Below are 18,887 nucleotides of genomic sequence, written 5' to 3'. Positions count from 1 at the left end.
CTGCCTGTAGTGCGGTGTCGCCGTATTCGTTCGGGACGTTGATGTCGGCGCCCGCGTCTAGTAGTATCTTGACTATCCGCTCGTGGCCCTCTTGTGAAGCTGTCTGCAGTGCGGTGTCGCCGTATTCGTTCCGGACGTTAATGTCGGCGCCTGCGTCTAGTAGCACCTTAACTATCCGCTCGTGGCCTGATGAAGCTGTCTGCAGTGCGGTGCCACACTCGCCATCTTGGGCATTGATATCGGCGCCCGCGTCTAGTAGCATCTTGACTATCCGCTCGTGGCCCTCTTGTGAAGCTGTCTGCAGTGCGGTGTCGCCGTTTTCACTCTGGACATTAATGTCGGCGCCTGCATCTAGTAGCACCTTAACTATCCGCTCGTGGCCTCCTGATGAAGCTGTCCACAGTGCAGTGCCATATTTACTCTGAGCGTTGATATTGGCGCCTGCGTCTAGTAGTATCTTCACTATCTGCTCGTAGCCTCCGAATGAAGCTGCCTGTAGTGCGGTGTCGCCGTTTTCACTCTGGACATTAATGTCGGCGCCTGCATCTAGGAGATTTTCCGTAATTGTGCACAAGCCTAACAATGCGGCATAGTAAAGCGGCGTAGCTAGGCTTTCTAGACCTCTTGCTAAGTCTGGTTTGTTCCATGGGAAATGTGGGTCCCACAACCGGATCCATGTGAGATATGCGGGTTGCTCCATCGACATCAAGCTCATCGCTACTCGGCTCACTCTGCTTGTCTCATCCCCTATTTTCCGAAAATGTCTACCCCAGAACTCTGCTGTATACCTTGCGAGCGTAAACTCCTCAAGAATGTGTATTGAAGTTGGTTGCTGGAATTGTAGTAGATATTTCAAACAACCCTCTGCTATCGTAGTATGACATTCAGCGGCTTGCATACTGTACTGCTTCGATTGTCCTTGCTTGATTCTCTCTGACACAAGATACTCCTGGACGGAATAATGCGCTAGAGTGATTGTAGGAGATTCTATCGTTTGATATCTGTCCAGCTCATTCGTCGTGATAGTGACAAGACTAGAGCAGATGTTCAACACCTCTAGCGGGTCTTCCAGTACTTCATCGCGGTCGAACGCTGACTCGCGTGTTACGTCAATAGCGACGACCTCAGCGATCTCTTCGACCGACATCGGCCGCTCAGAGAACGTTAGCCACCGCAGGATGCGCATCGCGAAGTCGCGATCTTGTTCACTTATAGCAGCGAGAATGCGGTCATATGTCTGATCCAGCGTTTTCGGTAAGGTGGTTAATGACTTGCGCAGCATCGCTCGATTGCGACACTGTGCTAACGTGTCAAGCTGACACACAGCCCATCGGAACCTACACTCTCGTCAGCTATAGTTCTGTAGGTCGCTAAGTTTTCAATACACACATCCCACGAGCCCCGTGCATCAGTGTAGCCTCAATCTCTTGTCTAATAGCAGTATCTTTGTTCCACTTTGCTAGATTCTTATCATCAGACAACCTTCGTTGAACGTATCGTTGTATGTCGCCATCTACAACGTCTTTTTGAAGACAGATTGTATATTCTTCTTTAATGTAAATCTCCAGAGAGCTCTCAATATCCCGCTCTTTCCGGCTAGTCATAAGCAGATGTAGGTTATCGAGCTGCCATCCAGCCACCATCTCAAGCATATCCATTAGTTCTTGACGCTTTGTGCACTCATCGAGCGCATCTAGAACAACATAGACATGCGTGAACTGTTGTATCACCTGCGGTATGAGTTCGAGCAGCGCACGTAGTGATGGCTGTTGACCCCTATCTGCACATGCCGAGAACAATGCGTTGACGCCCTTAGGTATTATAACCAAGCCCTGCAGGAGCTGGCAGAGCAACGAGCGGAGCATCAGCTCTGGGTTCCGTTTCTGTATGTCGTTGAAGTCGAAGTAAAAGTACGCTGTCACCATACTAGCATCACTGTAGCAGTGTTGCAGCAGGTGCTCGATGACTGTTGAGCTCAGGATAGTCTTGCCGCATCCCGGGATCCCATACAGCCACAGTCGTGACGCTGGAGTTGCTTTCCATTTAGTGAAGCTTGCGTTGTCTAACAGCCAGAGTCCAGTCTCAGCCTGCCGCTGCTTTTGCGCTTTATGGTAGTTTGTGGACGGGTCAGGAGCGGAAAGCCAGCTGCAGATTTTACCAAGCCACTTTTCTTGACCTGCGGTGTCCACTGAAGCTCCCTCTACTTCTTTCTGTAGCCGTTTCATAGCACTATCTTTGCCTTCACCGTATATTAGTGGCATAAAGATACCAAATATACCTAGCAGGCAGTATGCACCGTCTTCTTGGCGTGTCGTTTGGCGATTTGCTGCCCATGAGAACCGCTCAGCAACGTCGAACTCGGACAAGTCGCTCCCTGAAAGAGCTTTAATAGGTATTCCGGTAATCTCGTGTAAAGTTTGCTCGAGTGAATCTTTGTCCCCTAATCGAATTCCGTCTTTAGAGAAGAACTCGACGGAACGAGGTGCCAGTAGTTCCTGAAGCGTCCATCCTCGGTTAAACCACCTGCTCTTTCTGAATGCTGACTCGCCATCGCCCTCTAGGGTGTCCTTTTCGACATCTGAAAGGAATACGTAGCACTTAATTGCATTCTGGTACCAGCGGAACATAGAGTTGATCGCTTCCGAAAGCTCTACGCTGTTCGACTTATCAATGCAGCAAGTGTCTACCCAGAAGTAGTCCAGATCGTCCCGCTTGGCCTGTTGCGCGCAGAACAGGAGTTTTTGATACCCATGCTTTCTTCGTACTTCATCACTTGCTGTATTGTGCAAATCTTTCAGGTCAGCAAATGTTACTTCCTGTCCTTCCCAGGTGTGCGACAGGATCGCATAAGGGGGGATCTTGTCCTCAATCAGGTCGCCAGTCCATCCAAGCCGCCCATCGCTCGTAGTGTATAGCAGCCGCATCAGGCTATATGTGTCTGTGTGTGCAAGTGGTAGAGGCAAGCGTTGAGGCTTCGAACGAGGCTGAGAGAATCGAACGTGGTCAGAGTCTCACTCGCGCAGAGTAGATAGATCGTAGCTGTTGGATCTGTTGCGAAATTCAACTAAGACTTTGCGGAAGAAAAATTGAGGAGAATTGTTGTCAGGAGGCTGCAGTGCCGCGAGCCGAATGTTGGGTTATTAGGCTGCATATCTCCAACGCCCAGAGCAGAAGGCGCAGCCCACCTGCACAGTGACACGAGGCTGGTGAGGCAAGGCTGAAACCGCATAACCACGTGACATCCACCGCACTACAAAGCGAGAAACAGTTCTTGTACGAAAATTGTAATCTAATCGTGCAGAGAACACTATCATGGGCCGTTGTTTACTATAGAACTATATCAGGATGTCTCCGGGGCGTGTTAGTTGGTGCACAGACGAACACACACTAGTGTAGTATGTCAACCTACACAAACATACTATCCTGCTACCATCATTCCGTTTCCAAACATGCCCAACTCCGTTCGAAGAAATAACCAACAACCAAGTCCAACGCTATACTAACCCTTATCAGAAATTGCGGGCCAATTTAAGGAATAAGTAATGACTACAAGAAAATCATCAAGTTTCGTTTATCTCCTCGTCAAGTTGAAATAGCAAAGCAATGTCTGAACCGTTTGAAGATTCCCTGGTTAAGCTGAATAAGAGGTATATCTGGACAGTGTGAAGCGTGAACACTGTCTCGCGAAATAGTGGTGTCTCTCTCCAACTTAGGGACATCACCTTATGAAGTATGTATTCATTACTGTTATCTCCCTCATGCCCTTATGGAATGGTCTATATCATACACGAATCTTTTTCTACAATCGTCATTTTACTTTGGGTTGGGGATTCATATTTTTTCGTCATGGGGATGGCCAGTGGATCAAAAAAAACGCCTGGCCCAACTGATGCTGTGAGGAGAAGAGAGAAGAGAGAAACGAAAGAAAGAGAGCAGGGAGAATGATTTACCGACGACCAAGTTTCCATCTCGCGATTCGCGATTGGATGTCGTCCCATGTCAAATCCTTGCGCTTGAGTCCCTCCATTTCCCCCTCTTGCAGTACCACGGTGGGGGCACCAGAGCCCTTACCCGCATTGTGTACATTACCACCAAACACTTGCTTAGCCACGCGACGAAGATCTTTGATGGTGACAGCCTCGATCTTGCTGCACATTTCCTTGACGCCGACCTTGCGACCGTGGACCTGGACTTGGCGACCCAGATCCTCGAGCTCAACCATGCGCGACTCGAGGTTCATGAGGAGGGAAGAGCGGAGCTGGTTCTTTGCGCGCTGCACCTCACCGTCCTTGAGGGCTGCAAAACCTGTTTCGTCGCTGAGGGACTTGAGTTCACGGCACATGACTTCGAGCATGTGGGCGGTGTAGGAGGGGGCGCATGAGGCGGCGATGCCAAACAAACCGCTGTCGGTGTAGCTATGGTTGAAGGCGACGCAGGATTCGACCCAGCCATGTTGGTTGAGGACGTTTGTGTAGAGGCGTGAGTACATGCCCTTGCCAGGCCCACCGGCACTGAAGGAGCCGCCACCACCGAGGAGCGTCTGAAGGGTTGCGAGAGCGTAAATGTCCGGCGAGGAAATGGGGAGGGCTTCGAAGGCGAGGTGGATGTGAGATAGGCGAGGGAGCATGGGGTTCGCTGGCGGAGGGATTGGAGGGAGTGTGAGGAAACCGCCAGTGTACTGCGAAGGTATCGAGGTGTCTATTGGTGGGAAGTTGAGGTCGAGTGCTGTGGTTAGGTTGGCGGTGGATGAGGTCGATGTGGACAGATTCTTGAGGAAGGGAATCTTGGAGATGAGATTGGAACTTCCTGGTAGTGCGCCTGTGGGCATGGGATGGTCTGCCGTGAAGTTTGCCTGTGATCCTGCCGCGCTGTCTGAGCCTACACTGGGGAGTGCTGGGCCTGTGCCTTTTTCCATGTCACCAAAGTATTCTTCAGTCAGCCGAACGGCCTCATTGTGGTTGACACCAGCAAAAGCGACTACTATCCTCTCAGGCTTGAAGAACTCTTTCCGGTATGCTTCAACGACGGAGCGGTTGATCAAGGGCAGCCGCTCTTTGGGGCAGAGCAGCGGGTTGCCGAGGGTGTTGTCTTTGTATGCTGCCATGTGGACAAGCTCTGGCAGAATCAGCTCAGGCTTGCTCCAGATCTCGCCAATTTCGTAGTCGGCCGTCTCGAGCTGCTGTTGGACCTCGTCCTCTGTAATCAAGGGATCGCGTATTGTCTCTGCGAGGACACCGACGGTGGTGGGCACGGCCGAGTTGAAGGTGGCGGATTGGTACATGAGCGACTCTCTGCTCGAGGCGCATTGGATGTTGCCGCCGAGGGTCTCAATCTTCTCCATCATCTGGTCGCCCGTAGTGGATCGCGTGGACTTGAATGCCAGACGGTCGATGATGTGGCTCACTCCTCGCAGCGCATCGTTTTCGTAGCGCGAGCCGGCATCGACGTAGACGCCAATGCCGGAGAAGTGGCCGGGGAGGGCCTCTGTGGCGACGCGGATGCCATTGGGCAGGGTGGTGATTTGGTCGAGTTCGGCGGGGTCCTAGAATGGTGGTTTAGAATGGCTTCAGATGCATCGACATGGGCGGATGGCGGAATGCTAACCCTCTCTTGGGCGACGGCCGTGGCCAGAGACCTCCTACCAGCATATGCGGGCGGTGCTCTGAGAGACGAGCATGGCGTGGACAGCCCCCGGGATAGCGGTCGGCAGGTGTGCGGTCTTAACATGGCGGGCATGAATAGAAGGCTTGATGGCGCGCACGGGGAAAAATTCCCAAGCAGCGGGCGGGCAGGCATGACATGATGTCACGTGGACGTGCCAAGGCGCAGGGTACCCAGCATGGCGGAGCAGACAGGCGGCCCCACACGGCAACATTTGCGATCAGCGCCTTGAGCGTGGCGGGCGACATGCGAGACTGGGGAAATGGGCCATGTGACGTGATGAGACGAAACTTTGCTGGCCCTATGGCGAGGGGAGGGTGGAGGAGAGGGTATGATGGCATGCGCGCCATAGAGAGCGGCGGCGGGCAGTAAAACGCCGCCACCGGCAGGCCTTGTCTCAGGCGGCTGGGCGGCGTTGGGGCGGATGAAATGCCTCAGAGGATAGTAGTGGGTGGACGATGATTACAGCGGAGGAGATGATGGTTTGGGTCCGGGTCCAGACTAGGCGTAAGGATGGCAGTGTGCGGTATGGTTTCGTGACGGCATTGCGCCAGGGCGGCGAGGGCAGCCCGCACGTTCATGCTGGCGGCCATGACTGGGACCGAGGGCGGGCGCTCCGTTTGCCGTGTATGTGTGAGTGAGTAAGTGTGTAGGAGGGCACGTGAGAAGGCGTGCAGCAGTAGTGTCTTGTTGCGCTGCCCATTGTCGGTTGCCCCCCCCCCCAAAGAGCGCAGAGTGCAGAGCCCAGAGCCACTCTACAGCCCATCGCAGCCCAGAATAGCCCGCCCGGGCTCTAGAATCGGCTCATTACCCATTGACTAGCACGCCCATCGCCGTCGTCGCCCTGGCCGCCCTGGCTGCATAAACCAGCCCCGACCCTGTTGGCTCGCTCCGCTGCTTGCGTCCGCACTCGCATCTGCATTTGCATTTACTCTTCTGCCCTCTGCCTCAGACTCGCCCGCGCCTGTACCCATGCCCCATTAACCTGGGCCACTTGTGTCGTCTGTCAAACGCCCTCGAAACTCGCGCAATCAGCCTGCCGCCTCCCCCCAGCCTCAGGCCAGAGCTTATTCCTGTACTACTACTACCTCTGATCCCGCGCCCAAGACCAGGGGAGGTGATGTTCACTACAACGGCGGCCCCAGCTCCCCCAGCCGCTGTCTCAACCGGATTGTCGTCCGACTCGTCAGCTCAGCGACCGACGGGCGTCCATCGAGGAATCAGCTTCTTCAGAAATCTTCACCTGCACTCGGCCAGCCCACCAGACCAGACACGTGAGGACGCCTCCCGCCAACGGGCCCGCCCACGCGCCTCAACACACACGCCGCCAGCCTCACCTGCCCTTCCCTCTCCCTCTTCCCAACACCCTCCTCTGCCGCGTCTGCTCCCTCTGTCGCGACGCCAAACCACCGACGCCCAGCCCCAGAGCCCTCCAGCAGACTCACCGCCTGCCTCGCCCCACGAGACCATGACCCGCACTCGCTCAGAGACGGCCCAGCCCCAGCTGCAAGTCCGCAACAACACTGGGCCCACGCCAGCGACCACTTCTGCCTCCACCACCACCACTACCAACACCACCCAGCCATCAGACAGCTCCACCGATAGCGGAGGCGCTGTCAAACACCTCCCTTCAATTCGCTTCATCCCACATCAAGACCCCCGAGCCGGCAGACCTTCTTTGATATTCCCCACCATCACGCGAACGCTGCCCGACGAGTCGGCCGTGCTTCGCGTCGGCCGCTACTCGGAGCGCGATAATGCGCCAGAAATCTCTTCAAACACCCCTTCCGCTGCGGCGATTGGATTCAAGTCCAAAGTGGTCAGCAGAAAGCACTGCGAACTGTGGTGCAAGGACGGAAGCTGGTATATCAAAGATGTCAAGAGCTCGTCAGGCACCTTTTTGAATCACATCCGCCTCAGCCAGCCCAACGTCGAATCAAAGCCTTTCCGCATAAAGGATGGCGATATTATTCAGCTGGGCATCGATTTCCGTGGGGGTGAAGAGATGATTTTCCGCTGTGTTAAAATCCGCGTTGAATGCAATCGCGGCTGGCAGCAGGGCCTGAATACTTTCAAGTATGTTTACATATCCCTGTTGAGAGCGCCTTTGCTAACTCGTCTAGTAAACAAACCCACCAAAGATTGCGGGCCCTCGCCAAGAACAAGAAGGAGGTCGCGGGCGATGCCGCTTCTACACACACCTCCGAGTGTGCTATTTGTTTGATGTCCATAGCAGTATGTTTCCATGCCTTGATATAACCGGGCTCTACTAATCACATTGCAGCCTTGTCAATCGCTGTTTGTGGCACCATGTTCACATGTCTGGCACTACAAGTGCATTCGTCCCATCCTCAATGGGCCCACATGGCCAAACTTTCTTTGTCCCAACTGCAGGGCGGTCGCCGACTTGGAAGAGGATGTGGAAGACATGGGCGAGTTTGAAGACTGGGAGGGTGACGAGGAAGTAGCCAACGGCGACACAACCACCAATGCAAACACAGAACAAGCCGACCGCCACGTCACTCCTCGTGCTTCTGTTGCACCCATGAACTCGAGCAGCTCAAACTTTGACCTCAGCGACCTCCGACAGCAAATCACAAACATGGATATCAACGGTACCGAGTCAGCCAATGGAAATACGCATCCGTCCTCACCCGAGACACCGGATCGCCAAATCACGCCACCTTCGTCGTCCGCCACAGCGCCCGTTAGCATCAACGTGTCTGGAGCAAACCAATACGCAGGTCTGACTCCACTACATCACACAGCGACCGATGGCCTAGCACCCGACCGCGTACACGATGGTCCAATGACGCCTCGCAATGACATTGGCCCATTTGTTCTAGACGGTAGTGCAGGCAGGGCTGCTGGAAACCGCTTGCACCAAGTTGAGACCTCCTCATCTGACTCGGACACGAATGGAAATGGACGACGTCCAAGTGAAGCCCCCAGTCTCCCACCTGTGCGCTTTGACTAGTAAAAGAAAGAGATATGAAATAGGGGCGGCTTTTTGGTCTTTTTTGGATATCATTTTTTGGTCCCATACACAGGATCCATCGACATTCTCCCTGTTGACTCATCGCCATAGGATCTTATTTGTTTCGCATCATCTCTTCTTCGCTTGGCATTCACTTGTTCAGCATGTCTCTATGGCGTCGATGGTGTTCTTGCCCTCTCTTTTTCTTTTGATATCTTCTTAATGGCTCTCTCTCTCACTCACACTAAGCGAACATGTTGTTATGATTTATTTGATTGAATTGAAATCCCTCTTGAATCACTTTTGGCCCTATTTTTCCTCTTGATATTCTTTTCTGGCGCGAGAAGGTGAATGGAGTGATGGAGTAGTTGGACTTGTTGGGACTTGCAGGGGAACTTTGGCTACGATGCAAGGCCGACTATTGCTATCTAATGTAGATCGTGGGGAATATGGGGGGAAAGACGTATACAGAAGAGTGGTGGTTATATATACGCATGATTGGGAGAAGGAGGAAAGGGGCATATTAATGCATGTCATGGAATATATGAGGATTTCGTTTCGTCGTTATTTAAAAATGTGATTCGTAGATGCTAATGTTTGAGACTAAAGTTAAAAAATGATAGATGACATTTCACAACACCATTTTGAGATGCCCGACTCCAGGTTAATGTGCGGCCTACCACTCTTTTCTTGGAAAAATAACCCGATATGCTTTACACCAAACAGATACAACATATTCAAGTTATTTCCTAACGCAAATCTAGGAAACTATTTAAGCGAATGTTTGATGTCAGGAAGTCAAAAACGATAAGTAGCATTCCACAACACGACACTCGGGAAACTGCAAAGTAGTCTCTTAAAACACAATGCTAGAAGAAATATTTTTTAGCGTATGCTTGATGTCAGGACTAGGAAGCTAAACCCGATGAATAACATTCCATGACGTAATACTCGGAAAAGCCGAAAACGGTAAACGGGTTCTTCACGATGCTCGGAAACCATTTAAAAACTAAATACTTAGTACTATGAAGTTGAGAACGAGAAATAGAAATTCTACAACATCAACACTTGGAAAATACATCAACTGCTTGATACTTAGAGATCGAAAAAAAAAACGATAAATAGAAAATAATAAGTAGTATTTTATAGCATAACTATTACTAAAGAAAAAAAATACATTCGCGAATACTTCAACACCAAGAAGTCAAAAAAACGCCAAGTTAAAAGATGTCAATTTTTTTCCAACACAACAAACTCGTACCACCATTTCAGCTTGGATCTAATAGATCTAGAGAGAGAAAGAGAGAAAGAAAGAAAGACTTCACAATAGGAAATCGTATTTTTTAACAAAAAAATACTAAAATTTAGGGAGGAAAATATATATATATATATCTTAGAAGTTTTTTCATAACGACTATAGAGTCGAAATTCAATAAAAACGCGGTTTCCACACACACATAACACGGAAGTAAAAAAAAAAAAAGTGGCGGAAGATTATGTCGGCAAAATGTCTAATACTAGGCAGTAAGAAAACGATAGACGGGTATTTCCGTAGAAATACTATTTTTAAAACACATCTTAGTAGATGTTTGAACAACTTAAGAAGTTCAGAACGGTAGTATTTCATATGAGAAGACTCGGAAGAATATTTCGGCAAATGGGTGATACTTGAAAAATCGAAAATGATAAAAAAAAAAAAGAGAATATCATAAACAAGTACCATCACTCGGAAAACATTTGCTAAAAACATCTCATAATTATCATTTTCATAATCCTATCCAATCGTCACCACTCCCAAAAATCCATTACTCATCCCCCCTCTCTCCCCGCACCCCCCCCTCACCAAACCCCCTCACCAAACCCCCCCGCACGCTTACACCCGCCATCAGCCCATGTCCCCGCAATCCCAAAAACAAGCACCCTAGTAATAAGCATCATTCTCAAACATACCACCCATAGCCCTGCCCTCATGACTCGCCTTCCACTCATCCAAGAGCACCATAATTTCCTGTCTCGTATCTTCAATAATGCCATCCATCTTGATATCATTCTTGTCGTATCCAAACGGGTCTTCTAGTTGAACACCAATGCCCTCGATGCCGTAGAGAGTAAACGTAACGATGGCGACGACGAGGACGCTCCACCACCTGTAGTCGTCGACAATGGCAAAAGGTAGGACGCAGGCGTAGAGGGCGAGGACTTGTTTTTGGTGGATGAGGTGGGCGACGGGGATGGGGGTGGAGCGGATGGTTTCCATGCGGCCGTAGGCATCGACGAGCGAGTTGATTTGTACACTCATTTGAGAGGACAAGGGCGCGTTGAACCAGCCGCGGTCGGCGCCGCGGCGGATGTAGCCTTCGATTAGGATGGTGAGTTGAAGCGGGAGACCGAGGCCTTGGTCTTCGTAGCCCATTAGGCCATCTGGGAGGAGGGAGACGTATTCGTCTTTCTTGGTGTGTACGATGCCATCGCCGTTTTCGAGGGTGAGGGTAGATTGGCCGAGGAGAGGGGTGGTGGAGGTGCTTTGTGCGGCGCTGGAGGAGGCGGTGCGGTCGATGTAGCTGGGGCGCCGGGAGACGGGGCGGGAGCGCTGCGAGGAGTAGGATGTTGGGTGGGGAGGGAGGGCGGCGAGGCTAGCGGGGGGAATGTTGAATTCGGCGCGGAGGTTGTGTTTGATTGAGTATAAGACGGCGATGAGGACGCGGACGATGCGTTCGGTGTCTCGGCGCTGTTCTTCGGTCGCGTAGCCGTCCTTGTCACGCGAGTTGACAAGGGAGATTCGTGCGAGGTTGCGTACGGCGGTGTTGATGGTCGTCAGGCAGTTTCGTCCCGTCCAGAAACGGTCGTAGCTGGTGCTGTTGCGGAACACGAGCATCAAACCCACGACGATGGAGAGCGAGGGGATGATGGTCGACGGGATGCTGATCGAGTCGACATAGCGAGTGTCGATGTACACGATGAGGACGGTAAAGAGCGAGTGCAGGATCACAGGCAAGAGAATGATGTCGTGCACCGCGCCCTTTGAGAAGCGCAGCACAAGCGGGATGCGGCGGGGTTTGCGACGAAAGGCATGGGCGAGGGGATACGTCGGGCGACGCGTAGGGACGTCGGGCGTCGTCGACATTGTTGGTGTTGTGGTGTTTGCAAGAGCGTCAAGGGCACAACAAAACGAGCGAGTGTGCCCGCTGAGAAAAAGCAGGATTAAAGGATGGAGTCGCAACCCGTGCTCTTGCCTTTTTCCCCGCAATGAAACCAGCCCGCCCGCCTTGTAGACGTGGCGGTGTGAAGTGGGGAGTCGTGGGGAGATATGGCAAGATATCGAGTCGACAAGGATGCCAGATACAAGGCCCCCAAAAGCTTGTTAGATGCGTGTTGATGTCATGCGTCTTGCTGGCAGTAGCATGTCAAACGCTGTTACATCTTGTGTTGGTATGTGCCCGCCCTTCCATGCTTTAAAGTTGGCAGCCGAGACATGCGACAGAAGCGCCGACGTTAGGACGTATGTAGATCGCCAGTGCGTTTGGGTGTGTGGTGTCCAGGGTCCAGCATCCATCACATGCAAAGTTTAATACTACGCTAGCGAGCCCTGCACGTCCCGACTCATGACGCGCGATAGCCTTACAAGGTCTGAGTAGATAGGATAATCCGGAACGTCGCTTATATGACCTTAATCGTGCTCGTACTCGGAAATCCGAATTCCGTATATCAATATTGGCGTACCAAATATTCGTAATTGACTTATGTGTTTGTGAGCGACATGGCACGAGTAGTCTATTTCTGAGTAAATAAATTATTCTTGTTCACGTCTGATACATTTCGGGACACACTTTTACGTTTAGTCTTATTTCAACTGTTTCATTCATATATACAAATTCCGTATCCTTTCGTTAAACCTGCATGACACCAATCCTAGCTCCCCGATAGTAGAACATATCAATCCCTCGTTGCGTCCTAATCACTGACCGTAGCGAAATGCCAGCCACATTTCTGTCCATCTCCCACTCTGGTAGAATGCAATTTACCAACCGGAGCAAGCAACAAAGGCGTTACCACTAGCACCAGTGTGCGTAATCTCTCCCGCACGTTGACCCCGAGTGTTGAAAATGACACGATCGGCACCAGGCGAGCCTGCCAAAAAAAAAGGCCATCAGTAAACAAGAATCGAAAAAAGAAGAAGAAGAAAAGTCTCGATTCAAATCTGAGAAACGAAAAAAGCTCACTTACCACCAGTGTACGCTCCCGACGTCCTAAGCGGAAACTCCTGATACGGTCCAGAAACCAAAAACGAAAAGCCCTCATAGTTGTTATACGTATGGGGGTAGGTGGAGCTACCAGCCTGGTCGTTGTTCTGGTAGTAACTGTATCCCGCGCTACGGGCCGTAGTGACTTGCGCGGAGGTGTAGCATGTCGATCCGCACTTTACGTAGCACGACTGTCTGGACTCGACGGCAGCGAGGACATCCTTGGTCTCCACAGATTCGGTTGTGGGGAGAGCGAGGGCGAGAGTGGGGAGGAGAGACAGGAGGAGAGTGGAAAACTGCATGGTGCCGGTTGAAGTCTTAAGAAGCGAATGGAGGAAGGGACGGTGGACGGGGCAACGAGGGTGGTGATTGCAACGGGGAGACTGGTTCGTGTTTTTCTTGACACTTGCAGATACGAATTTGGGGGAGAGGGGATATCTACGACCCTTTATATACATCAAAATGTAAAGCCATTAGACCGGCTTTAACTTTTTCAGCATGGCAGTTTTATGGCATGTCCGTTTGGTCGCACAAGGGGGAAAAAAGGCCACCAACCTCTTTTTTCCTGACTTGCTTTAGTTCTGATGGGCTTTTGCATGCCCCAGGGGGGGTGGTGGCTTGCGTTGAGTTATGTGCCAAAAAACGAAAATCATATCCAAACTGCGTAGTCGACCTCCGGGGTTAGACCTACTCTGGAAGGCCACTACACCCCAAGCCCCCCCGGAAACACATCCAAGTCACGCAGAACGTAGTCCCGTATGACCCGAAACGGGGGAGCCAGATGTACGTATCTCGCCGGTTCCGTTTCCTGAAGGCGAGATTAGATAAACTCGATTGGTTACTATCCTTGCCTGTCACCTGTTTCAAAACAACCACAAGTAATAACATTCAAAATGCCAATCTTGATTTCACCTTTCTCAGTTCCCTCCCCCCTCATTCGCCGTACATACTCACCCTTTCATCTTACATACTACAACCCCCATCCGTAATGTAACCTAGTACCTCCTCATTCTCCACGCCCCCCATTTCCCGCCCCATCCCTAAGCGCTACACACATTCACAAGCCCCACTCATATCAATCCCGCCCACATGTTTCACCTTATCCATCTCATTCGGCGCCGCCTTCCATAGTTATAAGCTTCAAGCAACCGGGTTGACCGTCCGTCCCGAGCTAACGAGCGCACATGTGCGCGTTCGATAGGCTGGTTGGACATTTGCGGGATCGGCGGGTTAACTAACTGCCCTATCGAACGGCGGGAGACTAGTGCCTGATGTGGAAGGTGGGCTAGACTAGCTGGCGATTTGGGTCAAAAACGGGTTGTGCGACGGGTTTCGGGAGTTTTTGTTTGGTGTGCATGGGGGAGTGTGCAGCGGGATTGCCCGGTGTTGGTGGTTGATCTGAGATTGAGGGGGGGGACAGGAGGGGGGTGGCAGATGAGGGGGAGGGGATGGAGGATTTGCTTCATTAGGTCAACGGTATATGCGTTGAGGGTCAAGTCAAGATTTGCTTTTTTTGTGTTTCAATTGAGTATATTGACCGAGTGTAGGAAAGGGTATATCCGTGTTAGTATCTGTTTCTCCCCTGGGGCGTTACTCTACTGCCGTATCGCCGGCGGTAATGGTGCATGCAGAAGCGGCTATTTTTAATAGCTTCTTGTCATCCTCACGTGGGACTTACGATAGGATGAGAGATATCCGGAGGCGTCTATGCAGTCTTGCTCCACGCATCAACCAGCATAGATCCGCCCGCAACCATGCCGCAAATGCCTATGCCCGCATCGCCGAGGAGCCCCTGTTCCAGCGACCAATGCACTGTCATTGGGGCATATGCAAGATTCGACACCAGATCTTTCCACCAAGCCCAGTTCTCTTCCTTTTCCGCTCTTACACTCTCTGCCAATCTAATCTTGTCCTCTTTTTCTCCGTCTCCGTTAACTATAGGCGCAGAGGAAGCCGGCGAGCGGTTATATCGCATCACACCGAGACGAGCAACTTCAATACCAACATACGCAGCCCAGAACCGCGCACTCCAGATCCACCATTCATTCTCCCGTGCCTTTCCCGCCTCGCCAGTCCATCTCGCTGATGTCAAGGCTCCCTTTGAGCTGAGATATGCACCAGCCTCGAGAACCTGACAGACTACGCACGACGTGATAGACGCCCACGTCAAGGCGCGCAGCGTCTTTTCTTTTGCACCAGCATTCTCAGGTAAGGGGTCCTGGTATGTCGTTCTCCCCCAAGTGTATATACCCACCAGACTCCATAATCGTACAAAGATCCGATAGTCGGATATGAGGTCAGACACTGCTTTTGCACTTCCTACTGTCTGGGCTATGAGTTTGGTGCTGGTAGGTGCTGGTAGAGTCGCTATGAGTGTTTCGCCAGGAAACAGCACTCCATCTGCTTTCTCAGCGATTTCAGTCGCGATGCTGGCTAGCCTTTTCTCGAGAAGGCGGGATAAGAGTGCGTGAACCAGGGTAAGTGTGTAGCATGTTGTGCAGAGAAGGGCATCAGTGCCTTCGGGAGTCGACAGTAGTTTTGCGAGGCGGAAAATAGTCCGATCTGTGCCACTGGCGGCTTTGGTAATGTATTTCAAGAGTAAAAAGCGTAACTTGCGTATCAAAGATGGGCGCGTGGGTGGTTCTGGCGCTGCACCAGGCGGCGGAGAAGGCGCTCCGGAAGGTTCCGAGGAAATTGTGCTTCCCGCAGGGTGCGGGTGTTCCGTCATGGCGATGGGATGCAGCTCCCGCAAAATACAATCAAAAATTAGGTGAGACGAGTGTTATTGAAGCATGGTGTTGTTGGAAATTAGGTCAAGCAGCAAGAGGTCATGCATTATTGAGCATGCTGGCCGAGGTTTGCTCGGAACAGGCCATGGCGCGTCATCAGTGGGCACGTGCAGGGCCATGTGCTGATAGCCAACTAGCATTTGCAAACCTTACATGTGATCGATTGTGGACCCTGGATAACGCATACCTAAACTCTACCACTCTTGTCCATGTATCTATGCATGTAAACACTTACTACATAGGTGACGACCCCTACGAGCCGCTCACCCGATTCTCTCTTCTTTGCCGTGGGCGTTGCCCCTGACGGTCGCTCTGCGGCGCCTTTTTGAGTCTTCTTTTCGCGCGGCACTGTTCCGCTCCCTACCTTCATTTCTGCCGTGGTGAGGAGATCATACAATATCGCGGCACTATTCCGCTATTTCCTTGTATTTCCGCTATCCTAACTAGATAGTATTTCAAAGCACTACCTCCGCACAGGTATTATCAATAGTTACATAAGCTGTAGGGACCGTGTTGGGGCTAGACTTGCTCAGCTCGCTGTGGCTTCTCTTTCTCTTCGTGCGTTAGTCTGTCAGCTCTGTTCCAGAGTACACAGTCTTTCATCTTGATACGATCTGCTCTGAAAGATGGGACTGGGGCCGACTTGGTCTACACATGGTTGATTGAAATGGATTCTAAAACACTAGTGAAAGCATGCAAGCTAGGCATGCACCGAGGGGGGAATATCATTTATAGCAATTGTGCAAATAATTCAATCCGTCCCAGACACGCAGAGTCAGTGCCAGAGTTCTCTCGTAGAACGCATTCTCGGCAAACATAGACTGATTAAAAGATATCCATCACTGTTCCTTGACACATTTCCTGCTCCCTACTTCCGATTCTAGACTGAGACCAAACTTCGGTTGTCAACGCCATGGATAGGAGTTAATACTAGTACTTCCCACCTGCTGGCGGTTGGCCGTACTGCTGCTGACCTGGGTATCCGCCAGGACCGCCCTGCGGTGGTCGCTGACCATATTGACCTGGTGGAGGAGCTCCGTACTGGCCTGGTGGAGGAGCTCCATATTGGCCTGGAGGAGGGGCGCCATACTGGCCTTGTGGGGGTGGCGCACCATACTGGCCCTGTCCTGGTGGGGGGCCTCCGTACTGACCGGGTGTTGGGCCGCCGTATTGGCCTGGTGGGGCACCGTACTGGCCTGGAGGTGCACCGTATCCACCAGGTGCTTGGTGGTTGGTCTTCTCATCCTTGGAATCGTAGCTACGGTCAATGGCGCCAAGAAGAAGCTTGATGATCCATAGATCGGGTGTGAGATCCACAGGAGGGTTGGCGCGCATCATCTCTTCTTGCTCGTTCTCAAAGTCTAGCACAATATTAGCGATATCCTACACACGGATTGATCAAACTTACTCGAGGTGCAGTCAACCTCTGGTCCGATTATGGGGTGCTCATCAAGTTTACTGAGGAACTTCCTGGCAGCTTCATCATTTCCAACCTGAGCGAACTCGAACGCAACAGCGCCGCGGCCATACTGTGGGAAGCCCTTGAGGGTATCAAAAGCATACTGAATGGTGTCGAAGATGGCGTTCTGAGGCTCTCCAGCTGGCTGGCCATCGGTGATGGCAATAACCAGTACTGGCTTGCTCAGCTGACCGTTCCTTGCCTTTTGGAGAACGATGCCGTCAATGACCTTTTGCCTCATAGCAGTTCCCATGGGTGTAAGACCCTTGAACTGCACGCCACGCATGATTTGCTCAATCTGGGCCTCAGAGGCTACACCATCCTGGAGAGGACGACCCTGCTGGTCACGTGCGTTGGAAAGATCAGTGTTCATGAAGCGAAGAGAGATACCATCATGATCAAAGAGTGTAGCAGCAAACGAGACTCGCTCCAGGATAAGGCGCAAGTCCTTGATGCGGCTTCCCTCCTCTTCGAACTGCATGGAACCACTGTCATCTTCTACATGTCAGCTGCGCTCCATGAGCTGATTCGTGTAACTTACCGATGTAGAGGACAATGTCGTACAAGGCAAGCTTGACAATATCATTTGCGATTTCCTTTGCGACACGCCAGCGCTGAATGACCTGGTTGATCTTGGGGCCTGCTTCTTGAGCGATCCGGGTAATCCTTGGGTCGTTTGGCGGGTAGAAGCCCTGGAGGTTCTTCTCCTGGATACAAGCGTTTAGGAGTTGCTTGTAACCTTCTACCTCAGCAGGGCTGCTCTGAGATAGTTGCTGGGGAGGTGGGCCGCCTGGATATCCTCCCTGAGGCGGAGGAGCACCGTACTGACCCTGACCTGGTGGACCCTGATTCATACGTTAGTGATTGTTCAGATAGATTTCTTATTTGAGCAAAACGAGGTATCAAAAATCTAAAGGAGGTTGCGGGAAAATAAAAACGTATAGGGTTCAAATGACGAAGATTTGCACAATGGAGCTCCAGGATCAAGTCCATCAAAGATGAACAGGCGAGAGGGTTAACAAATACGAACATTTGGTGGGTAAGACGGTGAAAGAGGCTGGTTGTACTGCTGGGGCGGCTGTCCATAGGGTGGTTGCTGTGGTTGCCCCCACTGTCCCTGCTGAGGCGGCTGTCCGTAGGGTTGCTGCTGTCCATAGGGTGGCTGTCCGTAAGGCTGTTGTCCATATGATTGCGGGGTTGGTGGTGGACTCCATGGCGCTGGCTGCGCCTGGCTAGGATAGGGAGATTGGGCGTATGGAGACTGGGGAGGCTGTTGGCCTGGAGGCGGCGGGGGAGGCCTGTTGTAGCCAGACTGTCCTTGAGGATATGGTGATGATGATGTGCCATAGGGACTTGGAGCGGGTGGTTGTGGATAGGGAGACTGTGGTGGTGCATTTGAACCAGGGCGCGGGGGCATAGGCGGGCCCTGTTGTGGTTGTGCATATGGATTTGGTGCTTGTCCCGGAGGCGGGGGCGGCTGGTAGGCGCTGTAGCTGGAAGCCATCTTGCTTGAGAGAGGCATGTGTGGCTAGGGCCCAAGAGCAGATTGTGGCGGGTAGAGGCCAGAGGGCGGGCGATCCAAGAGGGCGGGGTGAGTTTATTGGGAGTCAAAAAGTGGAGTGGGGACTCGTCACGGCTTGCAAATGCCTAGTCTTGGGTGGTGGCGGGCCCAGCAGGGCAGAGGGCGATGACGATGCAGGCAGAGCGGGAACTAGCAGCAAAAGAAAGAGCTTTGACTTACCCCGGGAGCGCCGGCACCT

At 51.9% G+C, this 18,887-nt stretch overlaps 7 protein-coding genes across 7 annotated transcripts; 1 reads left to right on the top strand and 6 right to left on the bottom strand.

Moving 5' to 3' along the window:
- Positions 1-1,370: 1,370 nt before the first annotated feature.
- On the bottom strand, positions 1,371-2,924 carry COCVIDRAFT_106056 (hypothetical protein; the record flags this gene model as incomplete). The annotated part of the gene is made up of 1 exon (XM_014698559.1): positions 1,371-2,924. One exon carries the CDS (start codon positions 2,922-2,924, stop codon positions 1,371-1,373), a length of 1,554 nt encoding a protein of 517 aa, XP_014554045.1.
- A 1,022-nt stretch (positions 2,925-3,946) lies between these two features.
- Positions 3,947-5,727, bottom strand: COCVIDRAFT_106035 (hypothetical protein; the record flags this gene model as incomplete). The annotated part of the gene is made up of 2 exons (XM_014698558.1): positions 3,947-5,542; positions 5,605-5,727. 2 exons carry the CDS (start codon positions 5,725-5,727, stop codon positions 3,947-3,949), a joined length of 1,719 nt encoding a protein of 572 aa, XP_014554044.1.
- Positions 5,728-7,129: 1,402 nt separating this feature from the next.
- Positions 7,130-8,638, top strand: COCVIDRAFT_106149 (hypothetical protein; the record flags this gene model as incomplete). Its single annotated transcript, XM_014698557.1, has 3 exons — positions 7,130-7,737; positions 7,785-7,896; positions 7,946-8,638. 3 exons carry the CDS (start codon positions 7,130-7,132, stop codon positions 8,636-8,638), a joined length of 1,413 nt encoding a protein of 470 aa, XP_014554043.1.
- Positions 8,639-10,559: 1,921 nt separating this feature from the next.
- Positions 10,560-11,762, bottom strand: COCVIDRAFT_106032 (hypothetical protein; the record flags this gene model as incomplete). The annotated part of the gene is made up of 1 exon (XM_014698556.1): positions 10,560-11,762. The coding sequence occupies one exon, from the start codon at positions 11,760-11,762 to the stop codon at positions 10,560-10,562; it is 1,203 nt and encodes a 400-aa protein (XP_014554042.1).
- Positions 11,763-12,656: 894 nt separating this feature from the next.
- Positions 12,657-13,181, bottom strand: COCVIDRAFT_106176 (hypothetical protein; the record flags this gene model as incomplete). The annotated part of the gene is made up of 2 exons (XM_014698555.1): positions 12,657-12,766; positions 12,863-13,181. The coding sequence occupies 2 exons, from the start codon at positions 13,179-13,181 to the stop codon at positions 12,657-12,659; spliced, it is 429 nt and encodes a 142-aa protein (XP_014554041.1).
- A 1,403-nt stretch (positions 13,182-14,584) lies between these two features.
- On the bottom strand, positions 14,585-15,607 carry COCVIDRAFT_40061 (hypothetical protein; the record flags this gene model as incomplete). Its single annotated transcript, XM_014698554.1, has 1 exon — positions 14,585-15,607. One exon carries the CDS (start codon positions 15,605-15,607, stop codon positions 14,585-14,587), a length of 1,023 nt encoding a protein of 340 aa, XP_014554040.1.
- A 991-nt stretch (positions 15,608-16,598) lies between these two features.
- COCVIDRAFT_106083 (hypothetical protein) lies at positions 16,599-17,981 on the bottom strand (the record flags this gene model as incomplete). The annotated part of the gene is made up of 3 exons (XM_014698553.1): positions 16,599-17,029; positions 17,077-17,625; positions 17,669-17,981. The coding sequence occupies 3 exons, from the start codon at positions 17,979-17,981 to the stop codon at positions 16,599-16,601; spliced, it is 1,293 nt and encodes a 430-aa protein (XP_014554039.1).
- Positions 17,982-18,887: the final 906 nt, after the last annotated feature.

This window comes from Bipolaris victoriae (genome assembly GCF_000527765.1).
Source record: "Bipolaris victoriae FI3 unplaced genomic scaffold scaffold_76, whole genome shotgun sequence".
In the NCBI taxonomy this organism is placed as follows: Eukaryota; Fungi; Ascomycota; class Dothideomycetes; order Pleosporales; family Pleosporaceae; genus Bipolaris; species Bipolaris victoriae.
This window is presented reverse-complemented; position numbering and strand designations above follow the sequence as displayed.